The sequence below is a fragment of the Pholcus phalangioides genome, unplaced genomic scaffold (assembly GCF_987345545.1).
Source record: "Pholcus phalangioides strain wild (caught in Gottingen) unplaced genomic scaffold, Ppha-v1.0 ptg000015l_1, whole genome shotgun sequence".
In the NCBI taxonomy this organism is placed as follows: Eukaryota; Metazoa; Arthropoda; class Arachnida; order Araneae; family Pholcidae; genus Pholcus; species Pholcus phalangioides.
This window is the reverse complement of record NW_028301608.1, coordinates 13,693,978-13,709,669: the sequence shown is the minus strand read 5'-3', so window position 1 is coordinate 13,709,669 and position 15,692 is coordinate 13,693,978. Positions and strand designations below refer to the sequence as shown.

The window sequence follows — 15,692 nt, the reverse complement described above, 5'->3', positions numbered from 1 at the left end:
GGGGGGGGGGGAGAGAGAGACACCACAAAGTACAGGGTAATTATATAAAAACTATCCCGACATATGGGCCCCTAACTATCATACCATTCACAGAAACTGAATGAAATTTTGGCTTAAGGTATTTTGATGTATGCGCTCAAGAATGATATGGAAAACAACAGTGTCACTCTAACAGTTACGGTTACAGTGAGAAAATTTCGAAAATATCAAATGGCAACAACAAGTTTTTTGTATTGGAATGTGATCTCCATTGTGAAAAACCCTAAATAGCGTTTGAACGGCAACTGTAGCATGAAAATCACCGGTGGTAGATAGGCTAAAAGCGAGGACAACCAATAAGGACAGAGAAGCAGCATAAAATAAAGCATTTTATTGTGTTTCACCAATTTTCCACATGACCTTGTGGAGGACTAATCAGGCTGGGATCTCAGCCGAAGAAACGGTGTGACGAATGAAACGAACATTAATGCTCTGGTGCACGGCAAAGTCCTTTTCACTTATTCCTTGCCTAGCTCCAGGGATTTTCATGCTACAGGTGCCATTCCAATTCTATTTAGTGTTTTTCAGTATGGAGATCGCATTCCAATACAAAAAACTTGGTGTTGCTATTTGATATTTTCTCACTGTAACCGTAACTGTTAGTGACACTGTTGTTTTCCATATCATTCTTGAGCGCATACCTCAAAATACCTTATGCCAAAATTTCATTCAGTTTCTGTGAATGGCATGATAGTTAGGGGCCCATATTCGGGATAGTTTTTTTTATAATCACCCCGTATATCAATTGCCACTAAATAAAATCAACATCAAAATTTATTCATCCATCTTTCAAAAACTCCCACAGATCTATTTGCACTATCGAAACACTTTTCGCGTGCAATTTTCTTTTTACAATTCATCTTTCTTTGATGCTATGATTTCTTCATTTTCATGGTTGTCTCGTTCATCAGATGTTGTCTCAGAAATGTGTCTCTGTCTTTGCTCTCGTGCATCTCAATTTAAAGAAACAAAAACAGTTATACTACTTGAATGCAAGAATTTGTTTGATAATGTTGATTGAGGAAGGTTTGAACAGGAGTTCTAGACCATTTGTATAGCATTTGAGCCATATATTGGCATTCAATTTATAAATTTGCTAAAAGAAGTTATAGTAAAATGGCCGCAACTTATTTTTTCCAAATAAAGATTTTATTACAATATAGGGTGACTATAATTAAATTTGCATTTTCTGACCTGTCCACAGCCCCCTGAAACATATCAAAAGGTATGAACTTTTCAAAACATCTTGTTCTGAGATGGGTAAGAAATTGAGAATATATATATATTCAGGGTATCAACATCTCGGAATAGAGCCATTGCCATTCTCATTTCTTCAACACAGAGTATGCTGTTGAACTCTTAAGGACATCTTCTGCTGATGAAACTTTTTAGTGATTTGGCACCAAAAGCTATGGCAAAATTTAATGTTAAATTTAAAGGAGCTTTGAAAAAGTTTGGTGGGTAGTTAAAGAAGTAAGTAACTTAAACATTTTGCCTTTAATTACAGACACCCGGTGTTTCTTGATATTTTGTTGGTTGTGAAAAATTCCTGTCATGGTGTGGAAATAATCAATGATTATTTTACATCTCTTGCATATGAACATAATGATCATTTTCATCAAATTATTTGTGTCATTTCTTAAATGTAAAATTTTATGACCTGTTTTTAAGAAGCAGCAAAAATTAAGATATAAAGGGTTTTTTTTACCAATTTCTTTTTCTACTTCCTCTATTTCTTGGAAAAGTTTGGCAAATTCATCTTTCACCATATTCTCTACATTTTGTTCCATGTCTGTTACTAACATCTGTGTCAGGTCGAAAATAGATTCCTGAGAAAGTTTGAAAACAATTTGTTTTAAGTTTTAGCTAGTAGCGTTAATCATTTTCAGTGGTTAAAAATAAGTATTAAAGATTTGATAGAAATCTAAAATATATCCCTATTTATTCAAGCTTATTTCTATTCATTTACTGTTATTTTGGCTCTACAGAGTTGCCAACTGCTACAGATTGTCCGTAGTTTCTACAGATGGTTGCAATAAACTACAGAGCTACGGAAGACACTCTTAATACCGGAAATCTGTTTAAAAAAATCAGGTCTTTGAGTTTGTTGTGGTGTTTTACTTATTTTTATTATTTTTTTAAAATTGCATAGATCTTTACCATAACAATGAATTTGTGTATGCATGTGAGAGAGTTCAAGAGAAGACAAACTCTCGGAGCCGATCAGTTTTGTCTGTGTGCGAAAGGCAATCTGTGAAACCCGTGGCTAAACCTGCCGCTCTACTCGATACCCAAACGTGAATGGGGAAGTCTAGGGTTGCTAGACCTATATATATATATATATATACACAGCCCACAAGGGCATTGGAATTGCATTGAATATTCATGAATTATTAAGGAACTCAGCAACCTCGGAAAGTTGCTTCGGGAGGGCGGGGCTCATGTGGCCTTAGCCTTCTAGGTTCTAGTGCCAATAAGGTACTGTATTTAATTAACTTTCAACTAAAATTTAGAAAAAAAATTAAATTTGAGTGATTATTTTTTATTGTATTATGATCGTCTTCTTGGGGAGTACCCCCTTCCCCATCCCATGGCAAAGCTGAACATTCATCACTACTGACAAGCTTTAAGCCAATGTTGGCATGTATGGCTATATTTTTTAGAAAAATTCATCAGTATTTTTTTTTTCAACATTAGTTTTGGTGTTTATGATTTTGTGAAACTAATATAAAGTGTGGAGGAATTTTTTCTAGATTTATTTAAAAAAAAAATTATTTGAATTTTTTATTTAAAAAATTAGCACTTTGGGAATTGCTGTTGAGAAATATATATTTAAAATAAAGGTATACACACACAACACACAAAATTACATTGTGAAAAATCACTATGATAAATAAACATTAAAAGTGTTATATTTTTACTCTGCCATATTTAAAAAGTTACAAATTCAATGCTTATAGCACAAAAATGACAAGAATTTGTTATAGTTATGAACTCGTTGATACACCACAAAAATCAGTGAAATAGATCAAAATGGTTCAAACGCTCATTGGTGAAAATGAAATGTGTCAATGCTTACCAATCCACTTGTTTCTTTCTCACTTCCTTTGAATTTAGAATATATTTTCTCTATAATTTTTGACAAAATCTTCAGATCCTGTGAGATTAAATTTTTTTTAATTACCCTGCAATATAAGTTGAATTAAATTAACAGAACCATGCTATGAATACTATTAGGCTCTATAACTATATAGCAATTTTAACCAGTGTCCAAAGGACTAGGCCACTTTTTAAGGAAATTCCAACCCACATAATGTGTCACTCCACTTACTTTATATCTTAGGGCAGTCATGGGCAAACTTTTTTATGAGCGGGCCAAAAAAACAAAAAGAAAAATTTTTTGCAGGCCAGGACATATTCAGACATTGATTCATAATTGGAATTTTTATGTTTGGAAATGAAATAGGATGTGTTGTATAGTGTGAAGACTGTTACAGTTTCACTGGAAATGAGAAAGAATGGTTTATCCTTTATAACTGTGAAAAAAATAAGTATAATTTAGTAAATTTATGCATATTTATTGCATATGTGTTTCATTCTTTTGCATATGCAAAAGTTTTAAATTCTCACAAACTATATTTTTCATATGCATAAAAGGAAACCCCTTAAATGGATTTCTGAATGGAACACTGAAATTTAACATTTCTATGCTATTATTTTGAAATCAGTGGCAGGCCAGTAGAACCTCTAAGCAAGCTGCAGTTTGCCCATCACTACCTTAGGGGATTGATATTAGTATTATATAGGGATTGATTTTCAGCTGTTTTCTCCAACTGTCGGGTTAACTCACTTGCCAGCTTGTGGCCATAACATATAATTCTACATAATTTTGTACTTTTTAATTTGACTTGAAAGCCATGGTAAGTAAATGTGGGACAAAATGTAATCAAAATCGCAGTAGTCTAGGTGCCATCCTATAAGAATTAGATATCTCTAAATGTTTTTCATGATCAGGTTTTAATTAAACATTGACACAGTTTGCAAATAAATAACTGCTCTTACATGACCTCATAATTATAATAATAAATAAAAATTGCAGTAATTTTTTAACATACAGTAGTTCAGGGCTGGACAAATTGCAACAAAATCTAGGCACCAGATAAAAGTGACACCAAAAGATTTTCACCCTTAGGAAAAGGTCCAAAACAATACTACTTTTGACTTACTCAGGGCATACTGACTCTCTTTCATGTTGGCATATATGCTGCTATAAATTCCAAACATTTTGTGCTGCTCTCAGCCTGCAATTTAGTAATTACACGAAGAAAATTTTTAGGTGCCAATACCAATTTTTTAGTCACCATGGCGGCCTGGCACTTGTCCAGCCCTGGTGTAGTTAGTATATAACAGGTTCATGATTTTTCTGTTGGAATTCAAATTATAACTATAAATATATATGAGAAAATCACCTGCTGCTTTATGGTATCCAGATCATCTCGTGAAAGTATTCCGTCATTGTTAATGTCCAATGCATTAAACATCTTGAAATAAAAAGAACTGACATCACACAGTGATTTCAAGTTGAGAAAATTATTAGACTTTCTCATTTTAAAATGGCAATCCATTATTTGCATAGCTTAGTGGATTGCATAGTTTTGAGATATACAGTAGAGTGTCGTAAATCCGAGCCCTGAAAGAGTTTGAGTTTCTGGATAATTCAAAGGCACTGAAAATTTTCGTGTTTCCTTGTAAATTCTCTCTCACTCTCCCTCCCCCACTCCAAGAACCCAAGTTTGTTACTTTTTCCCATAAATATTATGATGTACATAGGGTAGATCGTTTTAACCTCCAGAAGAGTAGCTGAGGATCAAGTTTAACAGTTTTCTTCGTAATGGTAGACAATGACATTTTCTTCTAATTGCTTAATCATTGGGAAGGCAGTTGAAAGCTATCAGTCTCAATGTCGTTCACCATCAACACCCCCCCCCCTCCCAACTCTTCTCAATCTTTCATCTTCAGGACCTTTTCACGTTCCTCATTTTTTTAAACTTATTGTACAGCATCATGAGATCTCTCTCTGTATTGTTTGTAATCTCCGTGAGATAATGCAAAATTACTTCAAAAAATACAAGAAAAAGAAAATTTGTTTTTATGCTAACTCAGTATGAACAGTGGTTAGGCTTTGCTGTTAACAAAAGGAGCACTGTTTTCAAACAAAAACAATTGACTGTTTTTTTTCAAGTAATGAAAATTTCGTCTATAACTTATTCAAGAATCAAAAATCAGAAAGTATGCTAGCGCTGCTTTTGCTTGTCTTTTTTTTTTTTAAGGAAGCCAACATGCAAAGCACTTTTTATTGTTTTTGGGATAGATCAAGTTTTTCAATAATTTGACATGGCCTCAGTCCCATCTTGAATTATTGGACACTACTGTATCTGGTGTTAGGTTTTAAATGCAAAAATCTCTGATAAATGTTGTAATGAGATTATCTTTGATTAATGCTGAATTATAAGCCGCCAATATTGCCAGGATTAAATTTTTGAGGATCATGAGTTATCGTGTTGTTTCATACACAGAATTTGTTTTTCAGATTTTGAAACTTATTTTGTAACAAATTCAAACTGTTGGATTGCTTTGAAAAAAAAGGCATCCAGCAAGGATGTGATATACAAATTTTTTATGCTTGCGACACCCTTGGAAATGAGATTTGAATTTTACATATCTCATGGCACTTCCTCTGCTCACTATTAAGGTTTCGTAGCAGCATGCTTATTTATTGTGGCTCATCTGGTTGAAAATCACAAATCTGAAATTGTGTTCAATTAAAATTGAAGAATATCTAGAATGTCTCTCAGCATCAGTGATTAGCTCGAAAAGAAGATTTCGGTTCAAGTAATTGTGGGATTTCACAGAATGATAGTTGGAAACCTATACTCTAGGGCAGTGGTTTTCAACCTTTTTTTGCCCATGGCCTCCTTTTAACCATTTCTCATTCCTGTGGCCCCCTTGCGACCATGATCAATTTCCTACCCCCCCCCCCACCCCCGTTTTCCCGTTAAAAGACAATTGTTCAAATATTGTTTGAAGTATAAATATATGTTTCAATTTAATTTTTAATTTATGAAAATAACGAAAAAGCAAAATAAACATAATACAACACAGTTAACAATATATATAATAAATTATTTTCATATTCAATATAAACATTGCGCTTGAAGATGGCATAATGTCATCAAGTTACTGTACAGGATGAAGTTTGAATTATTTACAAATTAGTTTTTCTTGGGTAAATTTGAATTTGGGTGAATCAAAATTTCAAACTAATCAAAAATTATAAATAATCAGATTTCAAATAAGAAAATTATCGGTTTATTGATTATAATTTTGATAGGGTGAGATTTACATTCATCCTGAAAATCTGATGTCTCGCTGAATGACAAGCTATCTCCAAGTGGCTTTTTGGTTCATAATGTGACCTCTCTCCCATAGGCGAATGAAGCACCCTATGAGGTGGCTTAAACACATCACAATATTTCACATAACAGACACTACTGTATGTAATGTACAGGGTGCATAAGTAACAAGACGTATGGTACTTTACTGGCAAACCGTGTTCACCCTACAGCAGTGGTTCTCAACCTTTTTTGACCCATGGAGCACTTTCTGGTGTATAATTTCTATGGCGGAGCCCTGTAGTCCTATTTCTATTTATTCATCAAAGATACTGATTTTTTTTTATTATCAAAAATATTAATAATTATTTTTTTCAAGTTTATAGGTTTTTTTAATTTACTCGAGCTGTAAGGCTCCACAGAGTACCGGTTGAGAACTGCTGCCCTACAGGAATGCTTTCAATTAGAAAAATTATCCAAATAACGTGTAGTACTCAGATATGCCATTCATGGTGCAAGGGATGTGTATATAGGGATTCAAATAAAAATGTTAACTTTTTATATGGACACAGTGTGCTCAAAAACCCAATTACAAAGTTGTTGCCCCATCTCTTCTAATGCCAACAAAAAAAATACTGTTCGCATTTTGTTTGAAATTAAATTTTTTTGGTCACTCTTTTAATAAATCTCTTTCCCCCCTTTTGCGACATTTTCCTCCGTGGCCCCCTGGTATATACTGGGGGCCCCCTTGGGGCCATATGGCCCCTGTTTGAGAACCACTGCTATAGGGTACTTGGCATCATTTGAGAACTATAGCTCTGCAGGAACTACTTTAGCTATGCCATTAATACATTCTGAATTCTGATTCCTTCTGTATTCTGAATCACATCTTGTACACCTCTTGGTTTGCTGACTTCTTTTGAAAACCATGGAGGAGACAGTTGGTCAAAAGTAACTTCTAACTTTCTAAAGAATAAAACACACTCGTAGACTAGAGTCGGACTAGAAATCAACTAAGAGACTTCTTTTTCTTCAGGAATTGTTTCTTTCTCTCTCAAAAATTATGTAATGTTGCAGGAGCCAAAATCAGTGACAGGAGAAGGTCGTAGCTCAGTGATGATAATTCTTTTCCTTTACTCTTGCTGATTAGAGTTGCGATTCCCCTGTCCTTGCAGCCACCTGTGATGCTCTCATGACTAGTGCTGTCTTAATGCATGGATCCACCAGAGCACTGTCCGGATCCCTCAAGAGAAGAGGGGCCTCACAAAAATGAGATATAGTTGAAATTTTTTAGGAGTATGCTGTAAATTTGCCTGAGGTAGGGCCACAGAAAAATCACTTGGCCTGAGGGCTTATGGTGCTTTTAAAAAGACCCTGCTCATGACAGTAAGAGTTGGGATCACTATGTGAGGGTGCAGCTTTTCACACTCAAGTTTGGAAATGTGTCTGACAGCGACAACAGAAACTCCGAGAATTACTATATAAGACATTAAACATAAAACTTTAACGCGTAATATGTATAGTTTATATATTTTGAACCTGTACGAAATTTTTAAGTATGAAATGCATACTTAAAATAATGTTCATGGGCCAAGTTAATGTTTCATGTGGAAAGAAAAATTATTACTGTCATCAATTAAAAGTATTTAATGCACACATTATACCTGTGTTACATCAGCATTGCATTCATCGTCTGTCCAGTTTATTTTTCTATTTATCTTCGTATCCTGAAATGAAATTCATAATGAAAGAGAATCAAATTAAGCGAATTCTATATATCAAAATATTATTCCAAAAATCATACACCCTTCAGTAAAATGAGTCCTAGATGATGTTAATGTACTGTTTTACTAAATTTACAGTTTAAACATGCAATGTAATAAATATATGCATAAAATAATATGCCAATTAGTTGATAAAAATTACTGTAAATATACTTTAGCTGTTTATATAGTGTCTCATTAATTACTGTTTTTCATATATTTTTTTTATTATTTTAACAACACAACACTGACACCGTACCATGAAATACAAAATACAAATGAAAGACAACGAAACAATACATACACTATGCAGCTCTTAGGGACCCACTTGGTCCGTCCTAGAGCATATGCAAAATTTCTGTGTACAATAAACAGCATTCTCTTCATCTTGATTTATTTGGTTTTTTAAGGTATTTCAAAATTTTGTCTTGCTTACCTATTTATATTTTCGATAAATATTTCAAAATTCATTAAAGCTTTTGAAAATATAAAAATTTCTTTCTTGAGATGTTTATTTATTCTAAGGTCTGATAATTTTTTTCCGAATTTGTTACAAATGGTTGTCCAAATGGTCCCAGTCCCAAATACAGAGTAGTAAAAACGAATACCTGTTTGAAGAGCACTTGAAAGACATCTGAAGTGAGATTTTCTTTGGATGAGCTTCTCATGAAATACGATTCTATGACATGGTGACTACACAGCGATCGAGGGGAGAAAAAAACCATCATGGAAAAATTTCTCTTGATACGTAGACAATGCTATCATTTTTAATCGTGAAATAGAACTTACAGTTCACCAAATTCGAAAAAGGAAATTATATCCATTGGTGGATCTTCGGGGAAAACCAAGGAAATCAGACTCGTGTTTGAGGCTGTACCACAAACCACATCTGAATCTGACTTTTTCCAAGTTATCCATATCATCAGATTTCTGTCAGAGCTGAACTTCTTATAAGACCTGGACATCAAAAAGTAATTTGGTTACATAGTAAAAAATACTGGGGGTTTTCCCATTACACATGTAAATCGATTATCATAATTTTTTGAAGTATTTTGACCTTACCAACCAGCTGGTAAGTACAGGCAGTCTCCAGAAGTCAAAGATGCCTTGAAACAATTCGGTTCCAGTGGTTTCTTGATCTGCAAAGAAAAAGCTATAAAATGTTTTGAATCCTCAATTCATTTGATATTAGATTGATATTAATATTACTTGTAATTTGATCTTCAGGCCATTTGTTGAACTCACTTCCGCTTTGCCATCATCTATGAATGTCAAATGACTTGTTCCCATCACTTGGCATAATAAGGAGTCTTCTCCAATATTTACTGGTTTCTCATTATTTTGCCTCGAAGAATATTTCAGTCTCTAGAAGAGAAGTCAAGAATTTTTCTCAATCAAGCACAGTGAAACGTTTTTGAAGGACAATCACTACACCCGCGCATGCACCTCGTACATATTCCTCTGAGGAACTTCTGACGAATTAGAACACGTCGGAATGTGCCGTGTATATGTTCTGTAGCTAACGTAGAGTTTGTTTCCGAGGAATGATTTTTGCTTTCAAGAAGTGCTGCCATCTCTCTTCCAAATTCAGAAGTAAATAACTCGTTATGTAATTTTACTTGTTGTATTATGCTAGAATTTTTCAAATGTCTTAGGCATGATTGTTCTCTGTGGAAAGACTTTTTTAAATGGAAGATCGGCTCACACATTCGCACTCTAAATTGGAAAACCCATAGAATTCTCCGAAGCAGTGCCGTTACTAGACAGGTGCATCCGTACAGGGCCCACTTGAAAGGGGGCCGAGAAGGGCCTAAATGCAAATTCTTGCACAGGCCACGGGAATGACTAGTTACGGCACTGCTCCAAAGGGTTGCCTTCCAAAAACTTTTTTTTTCTGTAAATTTTCCCTAAACATTATCCAACTCTTAAAGGTGCCTACATCTCTTAAGGTACAGTTTTCTGAATGCAGGCTTCCCTCACTTTACACTATTGATTGGTCCCGCAAAATAGTCGCGTAAGACGAAATCGCGCAAAGTGAATTGAATTTAACAGGAATAGTGGGGTTGGGGTTTTCTTCAGAACGATTTAAAAAATTGAACAAAAGGAATGTTTTTAACGAATTAGTTATTCACACTTATGAATAAATCCCGTTTATTTAGCCGATATGAAAGAATTAAACTAATACTTTTTCTGCCTTCAATGCTTCTGATTGATTCTGGTGTGAATGTGGATGTTTTCCTTTCCTGAAGAGCCTGGTATGATAGGCTGATAACTCTTTTCAATGGAACAGTCGAGATTCGGCTGACGAGCAGCACATTTTTCGTCTTATAAAAACTTTCGTAGCAAAACCAGAGAATTCTGCATATTTCTCGCAAATATGAAAATTCTAGTTTCGCTGGAACCGCATTTTTTGATTAAATTTCTCATAGCATTGTCAAACGTTGTTCATCAGTGAGATCTGGTGAGTTATATCAGAATTTCTCTCATATTTGTCTCACCAACATCAAATCCAACGTATTTCATCTCGTTAAAGGATTTAACTATGTTATGCAGTATATACATATTCAATTTGCAAGTCCCCATTTCCAGGATTAGTTGAACTCCAAGCCTAATTTTGGAGGTTGGAATTCCTAAAATCAACTTCTAAAAATCGCGTAAAGCGAGGGATACTTGTAATGGAAGGTGGCCTTTTTAGACAGTGCCGTCTTAACGCATGGGGGGCCCACCCAGGCACGTCCTGGGGGGGGGGGAGTGGCTCACAAAAATGGGAATTGGTTGGATTTTTCTAGAATTTGTCAGATAGGACCTCGGAAAAATCATTTGGCACGGCGGCATGGTGTTATTAAGACGGCCCTACTTTTTGATGGGTTTCATTTTATTTAAAAAAAAACTATTCGTGCAAATAAGTCGATCTATAAAATAAGTTTGTTTTACTTACTGTATGAAGCAAGTTTTTTTTGATTGGATCACATTCCAAGAAAACCGGGAATATAAGATAGGCTCTGTCAAAAAGAAAGAAAATAAATTAAATTTTCAGTAAACAAATCGAAATACGTACATGCTAATAAATATTGAAGTATGCATACCGTTTTTCTTTTTAAAGTATCAGTTGATTTAGTACTCTAAATAAGCCGTTCGATTGCGGAACTCTTTGAATAACATTGCGCGAGTGTGAGATGGGGGATCATTTCCAAAATTAAATTAAATTATAATCTTGAACGCTTATTTCATCAGAATCAGGACCATAACTAGGGGGTAAGCCGGCGGATCAGAGGGTGTTTAATTCGCCCTTTTAATTCTTGAAAATTATACGGGGGTGCCAAAATGCGTGCTTGCCCCGTCTTGCTAAGTGTCTATTGTAGTTGCAGTCGGGATTATTAAATTACTACATGGTTACATAAGTTTATGTAAACTTTAAAAAAATAAATTATTGCTTGTAACCTCTCTATTCAAGAGCACTTTTACGAAGGGCCAGTATTCTGAGAAATGGAGGGTTACTTTCGTAAAGAAGTTTTGCTGCTGTTGATTTTCATCTTCTGAATTTTCATGATTTTCATTTTCTGAATTTTCGATTCCCCCCCCCCCCCCGTACAGATGGAAAAAATCGGGGCTAAGGGGCCCCTCCCGTTATGATCGTTCACATGGTCACTGCTCTCGAGATAGAGACGGATTTACGGGGTTTTTTTCCTTGCTTGCTGCCGTGGGCTATATACGGTCCGTGGGCCCATTTAGGCCCCGCCTGTAAATGCCCCTCTGAACCGTGGAATACAAAAGGTTAACTCTTTTTTTAAATGAAGGGATACGTAGATATACCATTATTAAATAAATGATTAGTTGTTAATGGGGGAAGATCGTAACAAATTGAGAAATTTATCACACTAATTGTGCTTTTACATTTTAATTTCCATATTTAACTCTTCATCTATTGGTACTTAAAAGTACCAGTTTAGATAATTTGTTATGTATCGATTAATTGTTTGAAAAACTGTTTTTTTTAAATTTTAATTAAATGGCTTACCAAATAATTTACATGATAATTATTTATTATTGTCATTATACAGGGTGTCCTGTAAGTGCTAGCACGGCCTTTATCTCATCAACTGTCCGTCGTTGAGGTATGATTTCACTTTAAAAATGCTCAATAGGCGTTCAAAAATTACCCTGTACCAGTTTTGAGACTGAAAATAGTGTGTAACTAAATCAAAAAATCATCTAAATTTTTATACGGTCCCCCGCGCTCTAACTTCCAGTTAGAAAGTTGTTGCCCTGTCTTGAGGCCAACCAAAAAATTCCATGTTTCTAAGTGCAATATTCGCTGAGACATTCGAATTCAAAAAAAGGGGAAAAGTTGGAAAAGGGTCCGTTAGTTTTTTGCGGTTCTTTCTTAACTTTTCTCGAATTTTGAATTCGAATATCTTAGCGAATAATAATAATAACGTGATCCTCACGTATTCCCAAGGGATCAGCATGATCTGTCCAGGGAATTTGTTAGTGTTAGTAAACATCCATGCCCGAACCGGGATTCGAACCCAGACCTGCACAGTGAGAAGCTAGTTATCTAACCACTCGACTGCCAGGCGGCGAATACTGCACTTATTTCAACTAACTTATCTTAGCGAATACTGCACTGTATTTAATAATCTCCCTGTAATAAAAATACACCCTGCACATTCATTATCGTTTTCTTCTTATTCTACTTTTCATAATGTGGTAAATTAGGAGTCTTCAACCCGTGGCCCTCTGGTGACATTTTGGTGGCCCACCAAGACACTGATTAGTGAAAAATGAAATCGGCATCTGAAAATATGATCGTAATTCTCATTCATTTTGGACATTCTTTCTAATCGTGCGAAGAGCTGGACAGCTTGTATATCTGCAGAAAAATCAAATCTGGACCAGAATTCTTTCTAAGCAGTTTCCATTGGTTTCACAGTTATATAGAATAAGAGAATAATTTATTATAAAATTTACTGAATTTCATCAGAAATTTTTTTATCAATAGTAAATCAGACTGATTCTCAGAATGAGCGAGCTTTAAATTTATGAAATTAATTTATTACTAATAATTAATGATTAACTTAGTAATTATTGATAATTATAATTTATTTGTATATTTTTCATTTTCTGCAAAATAAATTCAAATTTTACTACAACTTTTGTATAGTTATCAGGAGGGGGCTGCCCAAGCCCCTGTTCCACCCCCCTTATTAAATGTGCCCTCCGTAACTTCACTGAAATATTACCTATATGCCTATGGTAGATAAAGGATCAATTTAATGAACGACAAAATTTTCATCAATGATTAAATCTGTACTGAGATGGCAAAATGTTGTTACTTTTTCAAAATTTCGCAATGGCAAATTTGTAAGCAACATGTTACCAAAATGCAATACTGTGATTTTTTGAGTTATTACAATTTGTGCCTCTGTTGCTTCCTCACAAACTGAAAGAGAAAGACGAAATTTTGCCATTTTCCTAAATTTTGATGAGTGAGATTCCAGAATGCGAACAACTGCATTTTTTGAGAAAAGTGACTCATGTGACATTTTTCTCCAACTGAGCACAGAAATTTCATTTCATTTTCAAAATGGCAAGACTAAATGGGCTCGTCAAAAAATAAATATTATTTAAAAGTTTAAATATTTATTATATTAAGATAATTTCTGATTTAAAAAAAAATTTTAATCCATAATTATTCAATGAAAAAAAATTGCACTTTACTTTATCGCTGTAGGGATAGGCACGTCCACCGAAACGTCCTTATCCAAAACGTTCCGAAAAACTTGCCGAATCGACATCGGATCCGATAAACGATCGCCGAGTCGTACGTCAACGTAAATGGTAAACGCTTGTGGGAGATCAATCATTTGCTCCACGTCGAAGTCCTTTAGAGATTCGTTCGCTGCCGCCCGTAACATGATCGGATTTCTCTTTTGAACGTATTCCTCGTAAAACAAACGAGCGTCTGTGAAATTCTCCACCGTATACACTTCGGAGATGTCACCATCATCACGTCGAAAACAATCACGTACTAATGAATTGATTGGGAGATCATCTTCCCGATGATTGCCATCGCTTCCGATGATACACGTGGAATAGCACGAAAAAAGTAAGATACAAAATACGGAATGGATATTCATCGCGCTTGAACTCAGTACCGTTTAAAAAAAAGACACTGAAAGATTATATTTGCTGCTCTTGGTGCATCAATACTTCTCGCTGAATTGAACAGAAATCGAACAGGTGATGCCGAAATCCATATCAGTTCTCAACGGTACGCTCGTTATCTACAAAAAAAAAAAAAAAACGAACGGTTTAAAGAATAAGCATTAGTGCTCTTATAAATATTCCTATTTTATTTTGTGTGGTGATGATTGTCGGCCTGAATAGCCAGAGTGGTCATGAAATAACCTTGCTGATACACGTGTACCTGGTGGCCGCAAAAATCAACGAATGATAATGAAATTCTAGGTACAGGTGTTTCAAAGTATGCGCTCGGGCATGAAGAGAAAAACACAGCCGTAGCTCTTACGGTTACAATTACAGTAGCAAAATTTCGAAAAATTGAAATAGCAATATTCACTTTTATGAGTTGCTAATACATAAGTGTTGATTCACAAAATTTGAATTTTGTGATCGGTGCGGTGAAAAACCATGAATGGCGTTGGAACGGCACTTATGTCCCCCATAAACAAAAAAAGATCTCACCAAGGGGTTGGTACGCTAACCTTTGTGTGGGAACTTCCTGTGGCAGTAACGTGATCTATGCAAATGCGAGCCTGAATCCAGGGCCGTCTTAAGAGCATTATGGGCCCCTGGGCCAAGTGGTTTTTCTGACGCCCACCTGGCAAATTCTAGAAAATTTCAAACAGATCTCACTTTTGTGAGGCCCTCTTCTCTTGAGGCCCCTGGGCCGCGCCGGGGTGGGCCGCCCATGCGTTAAGACGGCACTGCCGGTATCCCATCAAGAACATGAAACTCTCTAGTCCAGCTGACAACAGAAATACGTTAGGGCCATGCATATAAACAATGTATATCAATAGTCCCCGATGTACCGATTCGTTAGAAATTCCGCAGAAGAATGTGTACGAGGTACATGTACGGTTAAGTAGTAGTTCCGGCACAACTCACTTGGTAGTAAATTGCCTATGGCGATAGGCCTGAGTTGTGCTCGGTTTGAAAGAAAAAAAGAGAAAGAGGTTTAGTAGTAGTAATATGATCTGCATTGGTTGTTTCCACATGCTTCTTTGCATGTGCCTTCTCGGGGCCCTCTTGAAAGGCTTATTATTAGGCAAAACAAATGTAAATTTTTGTGGCGGCCCCCACTTGGCTCGGGGCCCAGGGGCAGTGCCGTCTTAACGCATGGGCCCACCCGGGTGCGGCCCGGGGGCCTCAAGAGAAAAGGGGCCTCACAAAAATGAAATGTGGTTGAAATTTCCGAGAATTCGCCACATAAGGGCCAATATATCGCCACGTACCGCTTCAGAAATATCATTTG

At 35.6% G+C, this 15,692-nt stretch overlaps 1 protein-coding gene across 1 annotated transcript; it reads right to left on the bottom strand.

Annotated features, from left to right (window-relative positions):
* Positions 1-800: 800 nt before the first annotated feature.
* LOC149075472 (uncharacterized) lies at positions 801-14,420 on the bottom strand. The gene is made up of 11 exons (XM_089242832.1): positions 13,916-14,420; positions 11,133-11,196; positions 9,440-9,559; positions 9,257-9,333; positions 8,984-9,151; positions 8,803-8,887; positions 8,096-8,158; positions 4,509-4,580; positions 3,119-3,196; positions 1,748-1,868; positions 801-992 (listed from the first exon to the last, which is right to left on the bottom strand). The coding sequence occupies exons 1-11, from the start codon at positions 14,332-14,334 to the stop codon at positions 889-891; spliced, it is 1,371 nt and encodes a 456-aa protein (XP_089098958.1). The 5' UTR covers positions 14,335-14,420; the 3' UTR covers positions 801-888.
* Positions 14,421-15,692: the final 1,272 nt, after the last annotated feature.

Bases quoted from the DNA above. Each gene is read 5' to 3' on its own strand.
- LOC149075472 (XM_089242832.1), bottom strand. From the start codon at position 14,334: ATGAATATCCATTCCGTATTTTGTATCTTACTTTTTTCGTGCTATTCC. The intron at 9,152-9,256 runs GTAAGGTCAAAA...TTTGATGTCCAG, and splicing joins CTGTACTTACCAGCTGGTTG to GTCTTATAAGAAGTTCAGCT. The intron at 1,869-3,118 runs GTAAGCATTGAC...AAACTTTCTCAG, and splicing joins AGAAAGAAACAAGTGGATTG to GAATCTATTTTCGACCTGAC.